Source organism: Macaca nemestrina, chromosome 10 (genome assembly GCF_043159975.1).
Source record: "Macaca nemestrina isolate mMacNem1 chromosome 10, mMacNem.hap1, whole genome shotgun sequence".
NCBI classification, from domain to species: domain Eukaryota; kingdom Metazoa; phylum Chordata; class Mammalia; order Primates; family Cercopithecidae; genus Macaca; species Macaca nemestrina.
This window is the reverse complement of record NC_092134.1, coordinates 83,457,503-83,474,405: the sequence shown is the minus strand read 5'-3', so window position 1 is coordinate 83,474,405 and position 16,903 is coordinate 83,457,503. Positions and strand designations below refer to the sequence as shown.

Here is a 16,903-nt window from a genome sequence, read left to right as displayed (position 1 = left end):
AGAGGGAGAGGTGGAAAACAGAGAGACTGAAATGAGAAAGAGACCTACGGAGAGAGACCGAGAGGAAGAGGCTGGCAGAGGTAGAGGAACAGAGACTAAAGACAGAGACAAAAAGAGAAACAGGATTTTGCAAAGACTGACTGGCAGAAACAGATTTCGAGGGGAGAGAGACCAAGACCAAGTGAGGGTTTGAAGGAGGCCGAGGCGAGGTGGAGGAAGAGAAGGAGAGTCTTAGATCCGGGGTGAGGGGCTTCTAGCAGGAAGAGGGGAGACGCCAAGACCGCGCTTGGGAGGTCAGTGGTGCGCCTCTACCCTCCCTGCTCTCCCACTCCCATAGTCTCAAGGCCTCGCCTCACACCCCCCTCCCGTCAAGACGACAAGGGGAACCCGGCCTGGGAGAGGGCGCCTCCAGGGGTCAATTGCCTAGTGCAGGTACTGCCCAGCTACCGGGCGTCGAGGATTGCAAAGCATCGGGGCAGGCTGGCACGGTGCCCACTTTTCCCAAAACGCCAGCCTTCCAAGCCCAGAAGCTCGCCCGGCCCAGGCCGGGAGCGGCCCACGACGGCCGGCCGGACCGCCCTGCAGGACCCAGCCCGGCCGCCCGCCCCCGCCGCCGGCAGTGAGGGAGGTGAGCGGCGCCGACCTGCGGGACGAGCATCACTCCGACCCAGCCGGGGGTGAGGCGGGTCAGGATGCTCCGGTCGCAGGAGGAAAAGGAGGAGCTGGACCAAAAGCCCGAAGAGAAGAAAAGGGGAAGACCGCGCGCGGAGCGCGGTAAAGGCCGGCGGAGCTAGACGCCCTGAGGTAGGAGCTAAGCGCCGGGACCGAGCCCCGTCTCCCAGGGAGTCCGGGGCGCACGGCACCGAGGAGCGCGGGAGCCAACCTGGGCGCATCATGCGCGGGGTCCGGGACACGGGGCCCGTCTACACCGCCGCCTGGGTCACGTGGCCCGGACGGGCAGGCGGCTGCCCGGCCCGGGGGGCGGGGGTCGCGCCGAGGTTGCGCTGGGCGGCGGGGAGCGGCGGGCCCGCGGCGGCCGGGAGCCTCCCAACCCGTGCGCTGCGCTGGCCCCTGAGCGTGGGAGCCGCCCCCTCCCCCCCCGCGCCGGCCCCGCGCCCGGCCCCCCGCCCCCTATATAGCGCGCCCCAGCAGGGCCCGCGCCAGGCCGCCAGCCTCGCAGTGGGTGCGGGACAGAGCGCGGCGCCACCCAGCCAGGCCCCGGTCCCCGCCGCCTCCACCTCGTCAGCCGCCTGCGAACCAACGGGCGCCCCCCGCCGCGGCCGCCGCCGCCGGGCCCCCGCGGCCACCATGAAGAAGGAGGTGTGCTCCGTGGCCTTCCTCAAGGCTGTGTTCGCCGAGTTCTTGGCCACCCTCATCTTCGTCTTCTTCGGCCTGGGCTCGGCCCTCAAGTGGCCGTCGGCGCTGCCCACCATCCTGCAGATCGCGCTGGCCTTTGGCCTGGCCATAGGCACGCTGGCCCAGGCCCTGGGACCCGTGAGCGGCGGCCACATCAACCCTGCCATCACCCTGGCCCTCTTGGTGGGCAACCAGATCTCGCTGCTCCGGGCTTTCTTCTACGTGGCGGCCCAGCTGGTGGGCGCCATTGCCGGGGCCGGCATTCTCTACGGTGTGGCACCGCTCAATGCCCGGGGCAATCTGGCCGTCAACGCGGTGAGTGCCCTGGGGGGATGGGAGTCGCGACCCTGGGATGGGCTCAGGACCAGGCCTCTTACCTCACCTGGAAAAAGGGGTGTCATAGAGTGGTCCAGCCCACACCCTTCACCAGGAAGGCAAGAGCCTCCAGAGGCCAGGAAGGCGAGACTCCAGGCTGATGTGCGCCCCCTTCCTGCCCACCTCCTCTGCCCCTCACCACATGCTGGCCCACCCTGGTCTCTCTCCAATGCCTGCTGCCCCTCCTTTCCTGCCAGAAACTTCTGCCGCCTCCTGTCTCACCTTTGAGCCCCACCTTCCTCCTGGGCCCCTCACCTCTCCCATCTCCTCAGGGGAGCGTTTGAGTAGAACCACCAGAGAGAAGCGGGCTGTCATCCCGGCTTTGGGTGACCCTGGCCTGTCTGTGCTTCATTGTTCTCAGCCCCTCCATGGGGATGGTAGTGCCTGCCACAGCAGGTGTCAAGGGGCTCACATTTAGAAACCATAGATAGGAACCCCCTAACGTGGTGCCAGTGCAGAGCAGTCTCCGTTGAGTATTGGTTTCCGCTTTCCCCAACCTGTGCTCCTCCCCGCAACCCCACATCCCTGCCTCCCTCCCATCTCCTGCAGCCCCAGAGTCAGCCCCCAACCCCATGCAAACTGGGTTCATTAATCAAACACAGAGAAGGATTTGCTTGGCCATTGTCAAGCCGTGAGTCAGCCACACTGGAGAGACGGGTTTAAGGTTGGCACTGGCATGGGGCCAGACACGGGCAGGAGGCGGGGATGGGGTGTGAAGCAGGCAAACTGGGCAGCTGCCCACAGGATGGAGGGTAAATGCCAGCTTATGGGGGCTGGGGGTTGGGCAGAGCCATTGATAGGACCATGTCCAGGAAAAGCTCCCCTGACACTCTGCCCTTTGGCTACAGGCCTGAGCTTCAAGCCTGTGCAAACTGTGAAATGTAGTGTCTTTAACAAATGATTTCGCTGGGGTGATGTCCACGGGGCTTGGCTTCCAGGTGTCAAGCTGCTCTAAGTGTCCCTGAATGCCAAAAGCCCTGCTCCCAGAGCCCCTGGCTATACTGCCAGAAGGTGGCCAGGGTCCTAACCCACCATCCCCTTGCAGCTCAACAACAACACAACGCAGGGCCAGGCCATGGTGGTGGAGCTGATTCTGACCTTCCAGCTGGCACTCTGCATCTTCGCCTCCACTGACTCCCGTCGCACCAGCCCTGTGGGCTCCCCAGCCCTGTCCATTGGCCTGTCTGTCACCCTGGGCCACCTTGTCGGGGTGAGCAGTACTGACACTGGGCTGTGGTGAGGGTGGGGCAGGCACTCAAGGCAAATAATGGAGCCCCAGAGCTGAGCCCACTTCAGATTGATGAGTCCAGCAGAGTTTAAGACCTGGATTTAGGGCTGCTGGACTCTGGCCCTACTGGGCCCCAGAACTGATCCCCCCAGAACCTCTGGGCTGAGGAAAGATGGGAGTAAGTAGGAGGTGGGATGGGACAGGAATCAAACCCAACCTCAGAGCAGAGAAGAGAAGAGGGCAGAGTTAAGGGTCCATGGTTAACCGGGCAGCTGGGATCCTTGGAGGGAGGGGTTGCCAGCCCAGCAATCAGGAGACCTGAGTTTGAGACCTGGCTGAGCCCCTGGACTGCAGTGTAACCTTGGGAGAGTCCAGGTTCTGTGGGAGTGGACTGGGATGTTGCCTTTCTCTCCACCGCCCTGTCTCTATCCAGATCTACTTCACTGGCTGCTCCATGAACCCAGCACGTTCTTTTGGCCCTGCAGTGGTCATGAATCGGTTCAGCCCCGCTCACTGGGTGAGTCTGTCCCCTCCCCTGGCTCCCTGGAGATGAGGGCCTGGAGACCCAGCAGTGGCAGCTCAGAGCTCACCACAGAATCTTCTGGATTCTATGGGCCCAGAGCTTGGGGGTGGGCCAGGGAGCGGTGGCTGAGAGAGAAAGGGGATGGGATTCAGCCACAGGGGCAGAGATGGCTTTGTATGGCCTGAACCCCTGGGGACAGGGAGTATAAGTATCTGTCCCCTTAGGGAAGAGGCTGGAGGTGCAGGGGGGCTCTGTGTCAATTCCTTTGAGGATTTGGTGTCTGTCGCTCTGGGTGTCTGTGTGCTGGTCCTCTCTGATGTTTTATTTATCTGTCCCTGTTGAGGGGGTTGGGAGAGTCTTCCTGTGGGTCTGTCCCTGTGGACAGTCTGTCTGCCCCCTCCTTTGAGAGCTCATGGTCACTCTCTCCAGGGTCTGTTTCTATCCCTATGTGGAGGGGAGAGGTGCTCTGTTCATCTCTCTCTCTGAGGACCCACGTGTCCCCTCTGAAGGTTTATTTGTTTCTCTTTCGGGTGTGGTTGGAGGGGGCCTGTCCCTCTGGGAATCTGTTTGCCTTCTTTGAGGGTCTGGGTGTCTGTGGTCCATGCCTCTTTCCCTGGGAGTGGTGTGTCAGTATATCCGTCCCCGTGGTGGGAGGAAGTCTTTCTTCCCGAAGGTCTGAAAGTCTGTGTGTCTGTCCCCTCTCAGGGTCCATGGGTCTGTCCTCTGTGGGGTGGGGGGCATCTGGTCTTCGAGGTCTGGGGCTCAACGCCCTGACTCCTGCCCTGTCTCCACCAGGTCTTCTGGGTAGGGCCCATCGTGGGGGCGGTCCTCGCTGCCATCCTCTACTTCTACCTGCTCTTCCCCAACTCCCTGAGCCTGAGTGAGCGTGTGGACATCATCAAAGGCACGTATGAGCCTGACGAGGACTGGGAGGAGCAGCGGGAGGAGCGGAAGAAGACCATGGAGCTGACTGCCCGCTGACCAGTGTCAGGCAGGGGCCAGCTCCTCAGCCCCTGAGCCAAGGGGGAAAAAAGAAAAAGTACCTAACACAAGCTTCCTTTTTGCACAACCGGTCCTCTTGGCTGAGGAGGAGGTGCCGGTCCCCCTGGCTACACAGTTAGAGAGGGGAGAAGGAACCTATGGTGGAACTCCTGGGGTAGAGGCCAGGGGCTAGAGTCTGCTGGGGATGGGTCTCTCTGGGACAGACTTCAGAGATTGTGAACACAGTGCCAAACTCACAGGCTGCAAGGGCCAAGCTAGAAAAGAGTGAGCCTGCAGCCTGCATCCCCCACCCCCGCTCAAGAGCCGAAGGGATCCCAGCCCCTAGGTGGGCAGCGGCAGACCCTCCCCAGAGCTCCTTAGGAAGAAGACAGACTGGTTCATTGAATGCTGCCTTATTTATTTCTAGTGAGGATGCATGCGTGGGGCTGCTGGTGTTTGGAGTGGGGGCTACCCAATAAATCTCTGATACTCAAGTTCCGCCTCTGTCTGTCCCCAGAGTGCCTTGAGACACTCTGGCCCATTGCTTCTCCTCTTTGTCATCCCACATCCTCCACCACGATCTCCATGGGGTACCAGGGGACCCCAGGACAAGTGCTCTGTGGGAAGAAAGGGAGGCTGAGGCCATGGGAGGCCCAGAGAATCAGAGAGATGGGAACAGAGCAGGGAGAGACCGAGAGAGAGAAGACTGAATATCAAAATAGAGCTAGAGGCCAGGAAGGAGGGGTCCTCACTGCAGTCACCCTCCACCGCTCCCCCTCAGCCATGTCAAGTCCCTGCCACTTGAGGAGGGTTTGGCTGGCACTTGAGGGGAGTGCCAGGGTGTGACAGGCAGGGTGGAGGAGGAGTGAGCCAACCGCAGCCCCTCGAGATGGCAAGGGGGTGACCAGCCAGGTTCCATCACAGCCCTGGGCTCCTTTCTCTGCACCTTGATGTTTCAAAAAGGTGCCCTCCTGGGAGCCTGTGCCCAGAGGAAGCAGCTCCCCGATCCCCCCAAAAGCCACATGTGGCCCAGCCCCCTTTTCCAGGGCTTCTCTCTCATGCCTCGGCCCACCAGTGTCCCCACCGTCCTCTCCTCTGGGCCTGAGCTCTGCCCTAGCCTGCTGTTGTCCCACTGTCACTGACACTCCTTGGGTAATCTCCTTAAACTCTCAGAGCCTCCATCTCTTCATCTGTAAAATGGGGATAAAATATCACTTTCCTCACAAGATAGTTGTGGGGACTGGATGAGGGCATGAGATGCCCGGGACCGGTCAGCTTTCTGTGAGGAAAAGGTGGAGGTCATTCAGTGAACAGCTCCGCACAGAGCCCAGCCCGGAGTCAGTAACTACCCGAATTCCAATCTGGCCGCGGAACTTGGGGCAAAATAAGCTCTCTGAGCTTTAAGGACCTTCTCTGCAAAACAGGGGTGCTTTTCCCGACCTCACGTGCTGTCGTGAGGAGAAAATGAGAATGAGACCATGCCTGGAGGTAAAACGCTTGTACAAACGGTCAGGCGCCTTGGAGTGAGTGCTCAGTAAAGTGGTGTGAATAGACACCCACACGTACCTGCCTAGTCTGGGGCCCCAGCCACATACTTCTGCCCTCCTGGGGGTGTCTGGACCTAAGCACCTGTCCAGCGGGGCCAGAAGATGGACTGAGAAGGGATGGGGGAAACCGTAGATCTTGGCCATTGAGAGGCAGTCCCAGGCGCTGGGGTGAGGAGCGGCAGACACCCAGCCTCCTCCACACTTAAAGTCTAAGCATCTACAAGTGAGAGGTCAGCCACTCATGCCCGCCCCATAGGCTTACAGTAAACACCACGTGGTAGTGCATGAGAACCCCGAGAGCCCAGGGAAGGAGCAGCCCCCACCCACCGTGTCCCTTCCCACTTCTTCCAACCTGCCCCAGGCTGGGGGAGCCGGGCTGCAAGAGCCAGCTCTGGCCAGTAGGGGGAGACGTCGTCCACCGAATCCACAGGGTGGCGCTTCCTCGTCCACAAGTCCTGGGTCTGGGTTCTAGCCAGATGGGGGTGGGGTGGAGGACACAGGGAGTCCCTCATGCTTGAGTCCCCTGGAGCCACCTTGAGGCAGCCTATCCCAATGCACCCCCGCCCCACTATCCGGGTGAGGCGCAGAAGAGAGGGGGGCCCTTCCCCGCTCAGTCTTCAGGAGACTCAGGTACAGACACAGCCATGACCAGGAGGCTGGGCTCTTCCACCAGCCCAATGGGGACCACGGCAGGGTGGACAGTGGACCCTTGGGAGACAGACCCGCGGGGGTGGGTGAGGCACCCAGTCAGAGGGGGCTACCGGCCCTGAGCTTCCTGCAGGTTGCCTCGCCTGGCCCTCGAGCAAGTGTCCAGCTAGGGGCTTGGGGCTGACAAGTGCCGTGGTTGGGGCAGTGTGGCCAGCAGGGGTCGCTGTGTCTGCGTGTCGGATCTTGCAGGCGCGACAGGTCTGCCGGCTCACAAAGTCCCGTGCACACGCGCGCACGCACACACCCCACACAGACCGGGGCTCGCGGCCACACACTGACCTTCAGTCGTGCCTGAGGGCTGCATCTTCTGGGTGTGTGCATCTCCTTCCCTCTGCACGCTCACTCGAGTGTGCAAAGCCACATCAGCCCTCCTCCAGCATTCGCTCACAGGGCCACCGCAGGCCCACACCTATGAGCCTGGCTCCACCAGTTCTCAGAGGCACACCTGCGCGCCGTCCAACACAAGCACACACAGGCCCCGTCACCTCTGCTGCACCTAAAGACGGAACCTGGGGAGAGTCTGGATTCTCCTGTGGGAGGCTCCCTTCCCTTTTCTCCCCCTATTCCTCTCCCCAGGGGCTAGCAGTTCTCACCAGCTGGGAGGTGAACAAGGTGATATGGGGAGAGATGGAAGAGGACCCGGAGGAGAGGTGGAGAGCGGACAGAGGGGGCTGGTTGTTGAGATGGGTGGACAGGAGAAAGGACGGCTGGGAGGATCAGGTCTCTCCGCTCCTCTTGGCCTCAGCTTCCTCCTCCGTCACGTGTGAATGAGGACATCAGACCTCCTGACCTTTCCAGGTTTTGTGGGGATCAGTGAGATGAGGCACGGGAAGCCACCTTGAATTCCCTCCCCATCAGTTTGTGTTCTCCCTCCTTTTCTCTCCCAGTACCTTCTTCCTTCCCCTCCCCTTCACCCCCCTTACTTTCCCCAATCTCTGGTAGGACCTCAGTCAGAGCTGCATTGACAGGCAGCCCTAGGCAGCCAGATATGGAACCTCGGCAAAAGGTTTTTGAGCATGAGTGAGCTTAAAGCTTGGCACTAGAGCCCAGTGCTGGCTGGGTCTGGGCAGGTGCTGTCTAGGACAGGAAGCCAGGCCTGGAGCGAGCCCTGGTCAATGCCCACCTGGCCTCAGGAGGTAAAGGACCTTGTCCCAGGCCCGGCAGAGGTCATGAGACTCAGCCCCGGGCTAGCTGGGGACAAGGGCTGCTGCTGCACTTAGCGCTTTCAGGCTCCAGGGCCCAGGGCAGGTGCTGAGGTGCCTGTCTTGGAGCGGCCTTGCAGCCCCATCCCCACAGCTATCTCACAGCAGGGAGCGGGGAAGTTACAATCCTAATCATTCACATTTTCTGACTCAGAGGCCCTCTCCTAGGTATCAGCACATTTACTCCTAACTACACACAGGGAGGAGGGCATTATTAGCATCATCCCCATTGTATAAATTAGGATCTTGAGGTTAAGCAACTGCTTAGGGTGCAATAAACATGGCAGTGTTCACAGTCCTTTCACTGGCCTCATCAGCAGCTCTCAGGTCAGCGTTACTGCCACTTGGCGCCCATTTAACAAGGGCAGAAACTGAGGCTAGGTCAGATGAAAGGACTGGTAAGTGCCTGTCCACCAAGCCCTCTACTGGCCCTGCTTGAGGTGAGGGAAGCAGACAAGTGCCCTTGAACTACCCTGGGACAGCCCCCAGCCAGGGAACCTTCCGTGCCAGGGAGGAACAGTGCCCACGCTGCCCCCACAGCCATGCCCTGTCATCCCCTGAACGTTTATTGAATGACTCCTCTATGCCAGCCAGGGATGGAAGTCTGCTGGAACAGTGGAGGCATTGAGGAGGCAGAGGCTACAACAGCCCCTGGCTTTGCTCAAGTCCTGCTTCTCTAAGAAGCTTGCCCTGATTCTGCTGGAGAGGGAAATCAGGGCAGGCTTCACAGAAGAACTGTACTTGAGCAAAGTCTTGAGAGACAAAAAGGAGAGGCATCCAAACTCCATAGCAAAGGGCTCGTTCTGGGGAACTATGTCTGGTCTGTTTGGAGTAAAGGGTGCAGGGTGGGCAGTGGGAGGGGAGGCTTCCTTGCATGTTAAACATGGGTATTCAGACCTGATTCTGAGGCAATGGGGAGCCATTGAAAGCTTTTGAGCAGAGGAGTAATGTGATGAGCTTTGCATTTTGGAAGGATCTCTCTGACAGTGAGTGGAAAGGAGAGTGGTGTGGAAGGGCACAGATATGTAGTGTAGTCTGAGAGCTCAGGAAGGAGGTTAATGCAGTCATCCTGGAGAGATGATAAGGGCTGCACTGGGCCAGTGGCAAGTGGGGATGGAAAGAGGTGTCAAATGTGAGAAAGAGCTACCAGGAACCTGGTACCAGGAACCTGTTTGCTGCGGGCTGGGGGAAGGGGAAGCATCGGATGATTCCTGTGTTCTGGCCTGGGCAACTGAGTGACAGTGGGGTGAGCAGAAGCAGGCCGGAGGGTCCAGTGAGAGGTGAGTGGGTCTGGAGTTCAGGAGAAAGATCTGAGCCAGAGGCAGTGTTGAGAGTCGACAGTATCTGCAGGGTGTGGAAGTCACAGGTGGGAACAGGGCTGCCCAGGCACATTCATCAGGAGTGAGGGGCCATTGGCCAGGAGTAGACAAGGCCTGGGCCTAAGGATCAGCAGAAGAGGAGCCAGCCATGGAGGCAGAGATGCCCTCACACAGGTGGGAGGACAGCCAGGAGATGTGCCTCAAAGGCAGGGAAAAAGGCGTCAGGAAGGAGATGGATGGCAGCCACAGTGGGCTGGAGAGGAAATCATGCTGGCCTTTGCCAGAGCGGTTTCAGTAGCCGGGGGCTGGGAGCTATTGTGCAGTTGATATGTGACTGGAACCTTGACTCCAAACCATGACCTTCCACTGCTCCGCGACTACGCAGGCACATTTGTAGGGAAGAAGTCAAGAGAAGGGGAAGCCTGAAAGCCACAGGTGAGACTGGGAATGGCCAAGAGAGGGTCCCAGTCACTCAAAGGGAGCCAGAAGTCCAAGGAGGGTCCCCTGACCCCAAATTGTACACCAGAGAAGGGCTGCCTCTACTTCAAGGCCACAGGGCAGCTGGCAAGGACACGGGGTGGCTGCAGGTGAGTTTGACTGGGAGGGAGGATGGGAAGAAGTCTGGCCTGGTAGCTTGGCTTTCTAGGTAGGGTGGGAGGCAAGGGTGGGTGCTCTGCTGAGAGAAAGCCAGAGTGAGCCGAGTACTTGAAGAGAGTAGGGGAGGTTTAAAGAATGGGGGGAGAGCTGTGGAAGGATTGCTGAGCAGAGCTGCAATCCCTACTGGGGCCAGAGACCATGAACTTGTCATGGCAGCAGTCCGCACGGCTGGGCGAGTTTCTCCAGCAGTGCTCAGCAGCGCAGATGGAGGACAGAAAGGCATGGAAGAGGGTGAGAACAGAGACACGCAGCAGGGACGGGGTGGAGAGGACAGGGAGCCAGGACCATGGGGTGCTGGCAAGAGCCTGCTCAGGGTGAGATGCCCAGGAGTTCCCTGGAGAGGACAGGGTGAAGTCGAGACAGCAGGGAGAACAGAAGGGAATGGGTGAGGGATGTTACTGGGACTCAGACAGGGATTGGGGAGGAATAGAGCCTGTGGTCCAGAGTTGAGATATTTCTCTGGACGATATCAGAGGGATCAGTCCCCGGTGGGGGAAGGTATGAGTATGAGGCTGAAATGGAGCAGACATAGTCATCTGCCCTGGGAAGTCAAGAAGTTTTGTTCATTCATTTATTCATTCATTCAACAAATATTTCTTGGGCATTTACTATGCCAATCTCTGTGCAAGACACTACATGCAGGGGTGAACAAAACTTGGTTCCTGCCCCGCAAAGGCCTTCCTGCCTTGCCTCACTGGGGAGACACATTCACACCATGACAGCACCCTGTGGTGACTGCAGTGTAGGAGAATGCTTAGGTGTGGTGGGAGCACGCAGAAGGGTCCCCACCCAGGAAAGGAGCAAGCGATGTCAAAGCTAAACCTTTGGGATGGGAGTTACCCAAGCAAAGGGAGTGCAAGGGATCTCCAAGAAGAGGAGAGAGCTTTCTCCAATCAGAGGCCAGCAAGAGTGTGCATTTGGTGAAACCAGAGGGTAACGGAATGGGGAGAGGTGAGGTAGAGCTGCAGGGTCCCTGAAGGCAGGCACAGAGCTTCCAAAGGGATGGGAGGCTTGGAAAGGATTTTAGCAGGGGAGCAGCATGATCAGATTTGCATTTTAGCACTTGGGCTGCAGTATGGAAAATTGATTGGAACGGAGCAAGGGAGCAGCCAGAGAGACTGGTTAAAGGCTGCAGGGCGGCAGGAGTGGCAAAAAGAGGGCACAGTCAGGAGATATTTAGGATTCAAAATCAACAGGACTTGATGCTTTTCCTGGATGGGGGAAGGAGGGAGAAAAGGGTCAAGGATGCTTCCCAGATGCCACCAGCTGAGCTGGAGAAAACAAGAGGAGAACATGGGGGTTGAGGGTGGGGGTGCCAGGAGACAGGAAGATCACATCTGAAGACAGGCTGCATTTGAGGAGCCTGAGAACAACCAGGGTACATCTGTGGGCATGTAGATATGCCAGGCATGAGGTCAGGACACCCAGCTGTGGTTAAGAGGGGAAGACTGTTATTTCAGTAGCTTGGCAGACTCTTCTTAGGGAAGAACACTTTTGTTTGAGAAAATACCTTGCTATCTGCTAGGGTTAAAAGGGGAAAGCCTAGGGCATGGGTGACCGTAGGGCCAGTGTAGCCACAAAAAAATGGTTAAGCTGCCTTGTGTGAGAAAGGAGTAAAATCTGTTTGGCTCCTGAGAGGAGGAGAGCAGAGAGGGAGGGGCTGAGAAGGGAGGGGAGCGCCGGGGAGGACAGGGAGGCAGGAGGAAGTGAGTGAAGGGCCAGTGGAAATTCCCACCGGTGGACAGCAGAGGTGCCCATGGCCTTGTGATCTGATGTGGTTTGAGTCGCTGTGGAATAAACCCCTTCTCCACTTGCCCCTCTGCAACCCCACAGGCCGCAGTGTCCACAGTGTCCTTGGTAAAGTGGACTCTATTCACATTTGCATTCTGTGAGTGCGGGTATAGGTGGGAGTGGAGGAGAGGATTTACTTTCTGGGTTTACAGGCATGGTGTGGTGTCAGCCTATTTGGAAGCAAAGCCTAGATATGGAGGGGGCCAGATGAACAGGACCTGGGAATGCACAGGACCCCCTGAAGCAGGCCGGGGATCTGAGTGATCTTGCTGTATCTAAGCTGGCATTGGAACATAAACAGTCTGAAATCCCATGACCCCCGCTGCCCTGAACCTGCGACCCTCAGGCCAGACCCTGGACTGTCTACAACACGAGTCAGGCCCAACCTGCCCTGGAAATCGTCCTAGGAGGTTCTAGCTCAGTGCCCAGAGACAGCCCCCACATCCCACGCCATCAGGTAAGCACAGGCTGGAGCAGGCATATGAGCAACACCCCTCATTCCACCCCTCTACACATGCATAACCCCATCCACCTGCTCCCTGCCAGTCTGACCAGCCCATTCCTGGGGACAAGAGCGTGGTGGAGGAGCTGCAGGTGGGGGTCACAGAAGCCTCCACAGAGAGCAAAAGCCAAGGTCAGCCAGAGACAGAAGACCAGAAGAGACAAAGGAGATCAGAGACCAGAGGAAGAGACAAGAGGCCTCAGAGCAAAGCAAGGAACAGCCAAGGCACCAGGACATGGATGCAGTGGATCCAGGGGGATGTGGCTGGGCCAACGTGTTGGCATGCAGGCTTTGGAAAGCCATCAGCAGGGCGCTGTTTGCAGAGTTCCTGGCCACAGGGCTGTATGTATTCTTTGGTGTGGGGTCCGTCATGCGCTGGCCCACAGCACTTCCCTCCGTGCTGCAGATTGCCATCACCTTCAACCTGGTCACCGCCATGGCTGTGCAGGTCACCTGGAAGGCCAGCGGGGCCCACGCCAACCCCGCCGTGACGCTGGCCTTCCTCGTAGGCTCCCACATCTCTCTGCCCCGTGCTGTGGCCTATGTGGCTGCCCAGCTGGTGGGGGCCACGGTGGGGGCTGCTCTGCTTTATGGAGTCATGCCGGGAGACATCCGAGAGACCCTTGGGATCAACGTGGTAGGTGCAGGGAGGGGCACCTGGAGGGCCAGGAGGTGGGAATGTGCACAGGTGGTGCAGGCGGAGGCAGGACAGAGGCGAGGGAGCAGAGGAGGAAACAAGTCAGCTGCAGGCTCCACATCCCCCCAGGCTGGGCCCCAGGACCCAGAGGACTGAGACTTTGACCTCAGTCTAGGCAGAATAGAAATGGGATAGTGGCACGAAGAACAGGTGGAGAAGGAAGAAGCCACATAAAGGAGAAGGAATAGAAGGACCAGGCATTTAAGGGTAGACGCGGCCAAGGGAGTTTGGGGACTGTGGGCAGAGAGAAAGCCTGAGAGAAAGCAAAATAAGCTTTCTGCATCTTCGCCTTGACTTTGGGGAGGACTTTCGGGGGGAGAGAGGACTTCATTTTTCTCCCAGACTCCACCCACGTCCTCTGCTCTCCAATTGCTCCCAAGTTCTTCCCTCCACCTCAAGGCCTGCCTCACTCCCCCCTTCCCCATTTCCTAACCATCTGTGTTCCACCTTCTTCCCTCAAATCTCCTTCCACACCTGCTGCCAGTCTGCTCTCAAGCAAGCCTCCTGAACCACTGGCCCCAACCAACCCACTGGTGGGGTGGGAGGAGTGCCACTCACTTCTACGGGGAGCAAGGGTCCACAGCAGATACGGACTCCTCTGCACAGGCCTCCTGAAGTCCTGAAGCTGGGCAGCAGTGAGGTGTCACCCACTTCCAGCTGAGGAGACCAGGCCCAGTGGCAGGGGTTTCTCTGCCTGTCCGTGGGCAGAGCCCACGTCTGGTCCAGAGTAACTCCCTCTGCCCAGGTCCGGAACAGTGTTTCAACTGGCCAAGCGGTGGCAGTGGAGCTGCTTCTGACCCTGCAGCTGGTGCTCTGTGTCTTCGCTTCCACTGACAGCCGTCAGACATCGGGCTCCCCGGCCACCATGATTGGGATCTCTGTGGCACTGGGCCACCTCATTGGGGTAAGGAGCAGAGGGGACACTGTGCACATGCACATACCGGGTCCGTCCCTGGGGAAACTGTGGAGCCCTGAAGGCTAGGCAGTGTCCCTCCCTGAGCCCCTCGTGCCTTGGAGCCAAAGTGGTACCCCCTGCACTCTAGGCCCAGGATGTGGCACTACAGAGGCTGTGGCTGCGGCTAAGGCTCTGAACCAGGACTGAGAAATGGTCCCCTCTCAGGCCTGCCTTAAACCTTCTCCCACCCTGACCCTGTACTTGCTCCCCAGATCCACTTCACTGGCTGCTCCATGAACCCGGCCCGCTCCTTCGGCCCTGCTGTCATCATTGGGAAGTTCACAGTCCACTGGGTGAGCCCCTCTGCCAGCAGCCCTGGGGAAGGGAGAGAGCCTGAGCTGGCGATAGATGGTGGGTTTCACTCGCAGCAGGTCCACACAGACGGGGTGATGGGGGCCCCAGACCTTTCTGAGCCTGAAGTGCAGCCTTCCCTAAGCTCAGAAGGCCAGGGTGAGTGTCCTGGCTGGGACTTCCATTCTTTTCAGCTTCAGTCGCCCGGGATACCCAGTAGACTGGCAAGAAATGGGCCAGGGCAGGAGCTGCAGCCTTGGCCCAGACTTTTAAGTCCTGGCTGTTTCCTTATTCACTTTCTCCAGCTGGACCAATTTTCAAACTTGGATAAAGATAAAGACAAACAGAAATAGACACACACCAGCAGAGACAGAAACAGCAATAGCCAGGACTCATGGCTAAAATGGGGGAAGCGAGAGGAAAGAGGTGGGGGTGGGTAAGGAGACTGGCCCCAGGCCCCAGCCATGGCTGCAGAGCCTGGGCTCAGCCCCAGGGAGGGCAGGGAGAGCAAGGGGCAAGGTCCCCTTACGTTGTGGGCTTGGGAAGCATGACTTGTGGTTCTCAAATTTAGCACCTTACAGACAGTTGAGGGAGACCTGGGAGATCAAGTTGGCACTAGGGAAGCAGGCAGCGGTCCCAGAGCCACCCTGTGGTCCTGATAGTTCCTGGGTGGGGTGACGACATCCTTCTCCTCAGGTCTTCTGGGTGGGGCCCCTGATGGGAGCCCTCCTGGCCTCACTAATCTACAACTTCATCCTGTTCCCCGACACCAAGACCCTGGCCCAGCGGCTGGCTATCCTCACAGGCACTGCAGAGGTGGGGACAGGGACAGGGACAGGGGCAGGGGCGGAACCCCCGAAGAAGGAATCCCAACCCAGTTCGGGAGCCGTGGAGATGGAGAGTGTGTGAAACAGCCGAGGCCTGGCTGCGCCCTTGGGCTTCCTGCCTTGCAGGGCCTGCATGGAGGTTCTCCCTGGGGGTGGTGGGAGGGGGAGGCTTGACCTCTTGTCCTGACCAGGTGGGCCGGAGGGGACAAGCCCTGTCCCTGGCATTACATTTCTAGGTAGAATCTGGGAGTGAATTTGTCCCATTCCCTCTCCGTAGGGCTTCCGTGCCTCTCAGTGGGACAGAACAGAGGAAGGCAGGGGACTTAGGACCGCCCTTCCCTCCTCTCACCCATTGGACCCTGTGGGAGTCCTGAACCCCCAGATGCTCGAGTCTTGGGGGAGAAAGGAATGGGAGCCCAGACAGCCACTCTGCTTAGACATTGGAGCTATAGGGACCTCAGGGAACCCCAACTTCGTACCCACCCAGGAAACCCTTGGTCCTGAGGGGACAGGCTCTTCTGGAGGAATCAGGCCCTGGGACAGCCTCTGAGCTTCTGGGGGGATTTCTCTGCCCTCGGGTGTGATTTTGGGGGCTATATTTCCTCCTTCAGACTGGGGGCTTCCTGAGGACAGAGACTGCTCTACCAATAGATCTTTATTTGTTTGTTTTGAGACAGAATCTTGATCTGTTGCCCAGGCTGGAGTACAGTGGTGTGATCTCGGCTCACTGCAACCTCTACCTCCCGGGTTCAAGGGATTCTCCTGCCTCAGCCTCCCAAGTAGCTGGGATTACAGGCGCCTGCCACCACGCCCAGCTAATTTTTTGTATTTTTAGTAGACATGGGGTTTCGCCATGTTGGCAGGCTGGTCTTGAACTCCTGACCTCAGGCGATCTGCCCACCTCGGCCTCCCGAAGTGCTGGGATTACAGGCGTGAGCCATCGCGCCTGTCTTCTCCCAATAGGTGTTTATTCCTCACTCCTCCAAATGCTCTGGAGAGGGCCCCACCCTTGAGAACAGCTGACACAGAGAACATTTTCTCAGGCTGGTAGAGGGGTGGGATAGAGGAAGGGAGGTTTGAGCCAGGCAGGCCTTTCCCAGGGAAGCCTCCTCCCAGGTTCTTGCCCCAGCTCCCACCCCACAGCCCACTCTCAGGCAGGAACAATCCTTAGAGGGAAGTGCCCATCTAGCCATTGACTCATGACCTGGGTCAAAGAAGCCATCTCCAGCCTCTCTGTCAGCATTACAGGATCCCCAAAAAGCTGTTGAATAAGCCCTAAGGGTGGTAGGAATCCAGGAGGGACCCAGGAAACTGAGATTTGAGATTCAGTGCCTCTGAAAGACTACCAAAGTCTCAATTGGTTTAATATTTAAAGGCTGCTATAGATTTATTCTGCCCACAACTTGGGGGTCCTATCTGGATCTCGACTTCTCCAGCTGTAAAGTGGACACAATCCTCCTCCAGGGACTGCTGTGAAATCAAGAAATTGGAAAATACTTTTTGGAAGTTAAAATGCTAGAAAAACAACCCCAATAAATGATGATGATTGTTACTGTTACTGTAATTATTGGGTTTGAAGACAATTGCTGTTGGTAATGAGAGGGAGGAGGGGAAAAGACAGTAAGATGACTGAGAGGGAAGAGAGACTGGGTTTTCTCTCACATCATTGGATCTACTTAACCAAGGACCTGTCTCCTCTTCTCTGGGTCTGCTGACCTTGGTTGGGTCTTTGTGGGTGTGAGGGGCTGTGGGAGGGCCCTGGAATGAAGAGGCGAGCCAATAAAATCAGTTCTTATCTCTATGACGCCCATCACCACAGTACTCTAAGATGCAGCAGCCAAATTCATATAGAAGATGGGGGCCTGGTGGCCAGGCACGGTGGCTCACTCCTGTAATCCCAGCACTTTGGGAGGCTGGGGGGTGAGATCACGAGGTCAGGAGATA

General features: G+C 58.2%; 2 protein-coding genes across 6 annotated transcripts; both read left to right on the top strand.

The window, feature by feature from the left end:
- The first annotated feature begins 1,161 nt into the window (after positions 1 to 1,161).
- Positions 1,162 to 4,957, top strand: LOC105492860 (aquaporin 5). The gene is made up of 4 exons (XM_011760157.2): positions 1,162 to 1,671; positions 2,777 to 2,941; positions 3,393 to 3,476; positions 4,278 to 4,957. The coding sequence occupies exons 1-4, from the start codon at positions 1,309 to 1,311 to the stop codon at positions 4,461 to 4,463; spliced, it is 798 nt and encodes a 265-aa protein (XP_011758459.2). The 5' UTR covers positions 1,162 to 1,308; the 3' UTR covers positions 4,464 to 4,957.
- A 6,675-nt stretch (positions 4,958 to 11,632) lies between these two features.
- LOC105492859 (aquaporin 6) lies at positions 11,633 to 16,511 on the top strand. 5 transcript variants are annotated; one of them, XM_024796333.2, is made up of 6 exons: positions 11,633 to 12,144; positions 12,234 to 12,826; positions 13,632 to 13,790; positions 14,054 to 14,134; positions 14,210 to 14,291; positions 14,829 to 16,511. In XM_024796333.2, the coding sequence occupies exons 2-6, from the start codon at positions 12,425 to 12,427 to the stop codon at positions 15,131 to 15,133; spliced, it is 1,029 nt and encodes a 342-aa protein (XP_024652101.1). In that variant the 5' UTR covers positions 11,633 to 12,144; positions 12,234 to 12,424; the 3' UTR covers positions 15,134 to 16,511. The 5 variants fall into 5 exon arrangements, with proteins under 5 accessions (XP_024652101.1, XP_011758452.1, XP_011758456.1 ...); XM_011760151.3 differs by having other exon boundaries at positions 11,639 to 11,753; positions 11,840 to 12,144; positions 14,054 to 14,291; XM_011760150.3 differs by having other exon boundaries at positions 14,054 to 14,291.
- The last annotated feature ends 392 nt before the right edge of the window (positions 16,512 to 16,903 follow it).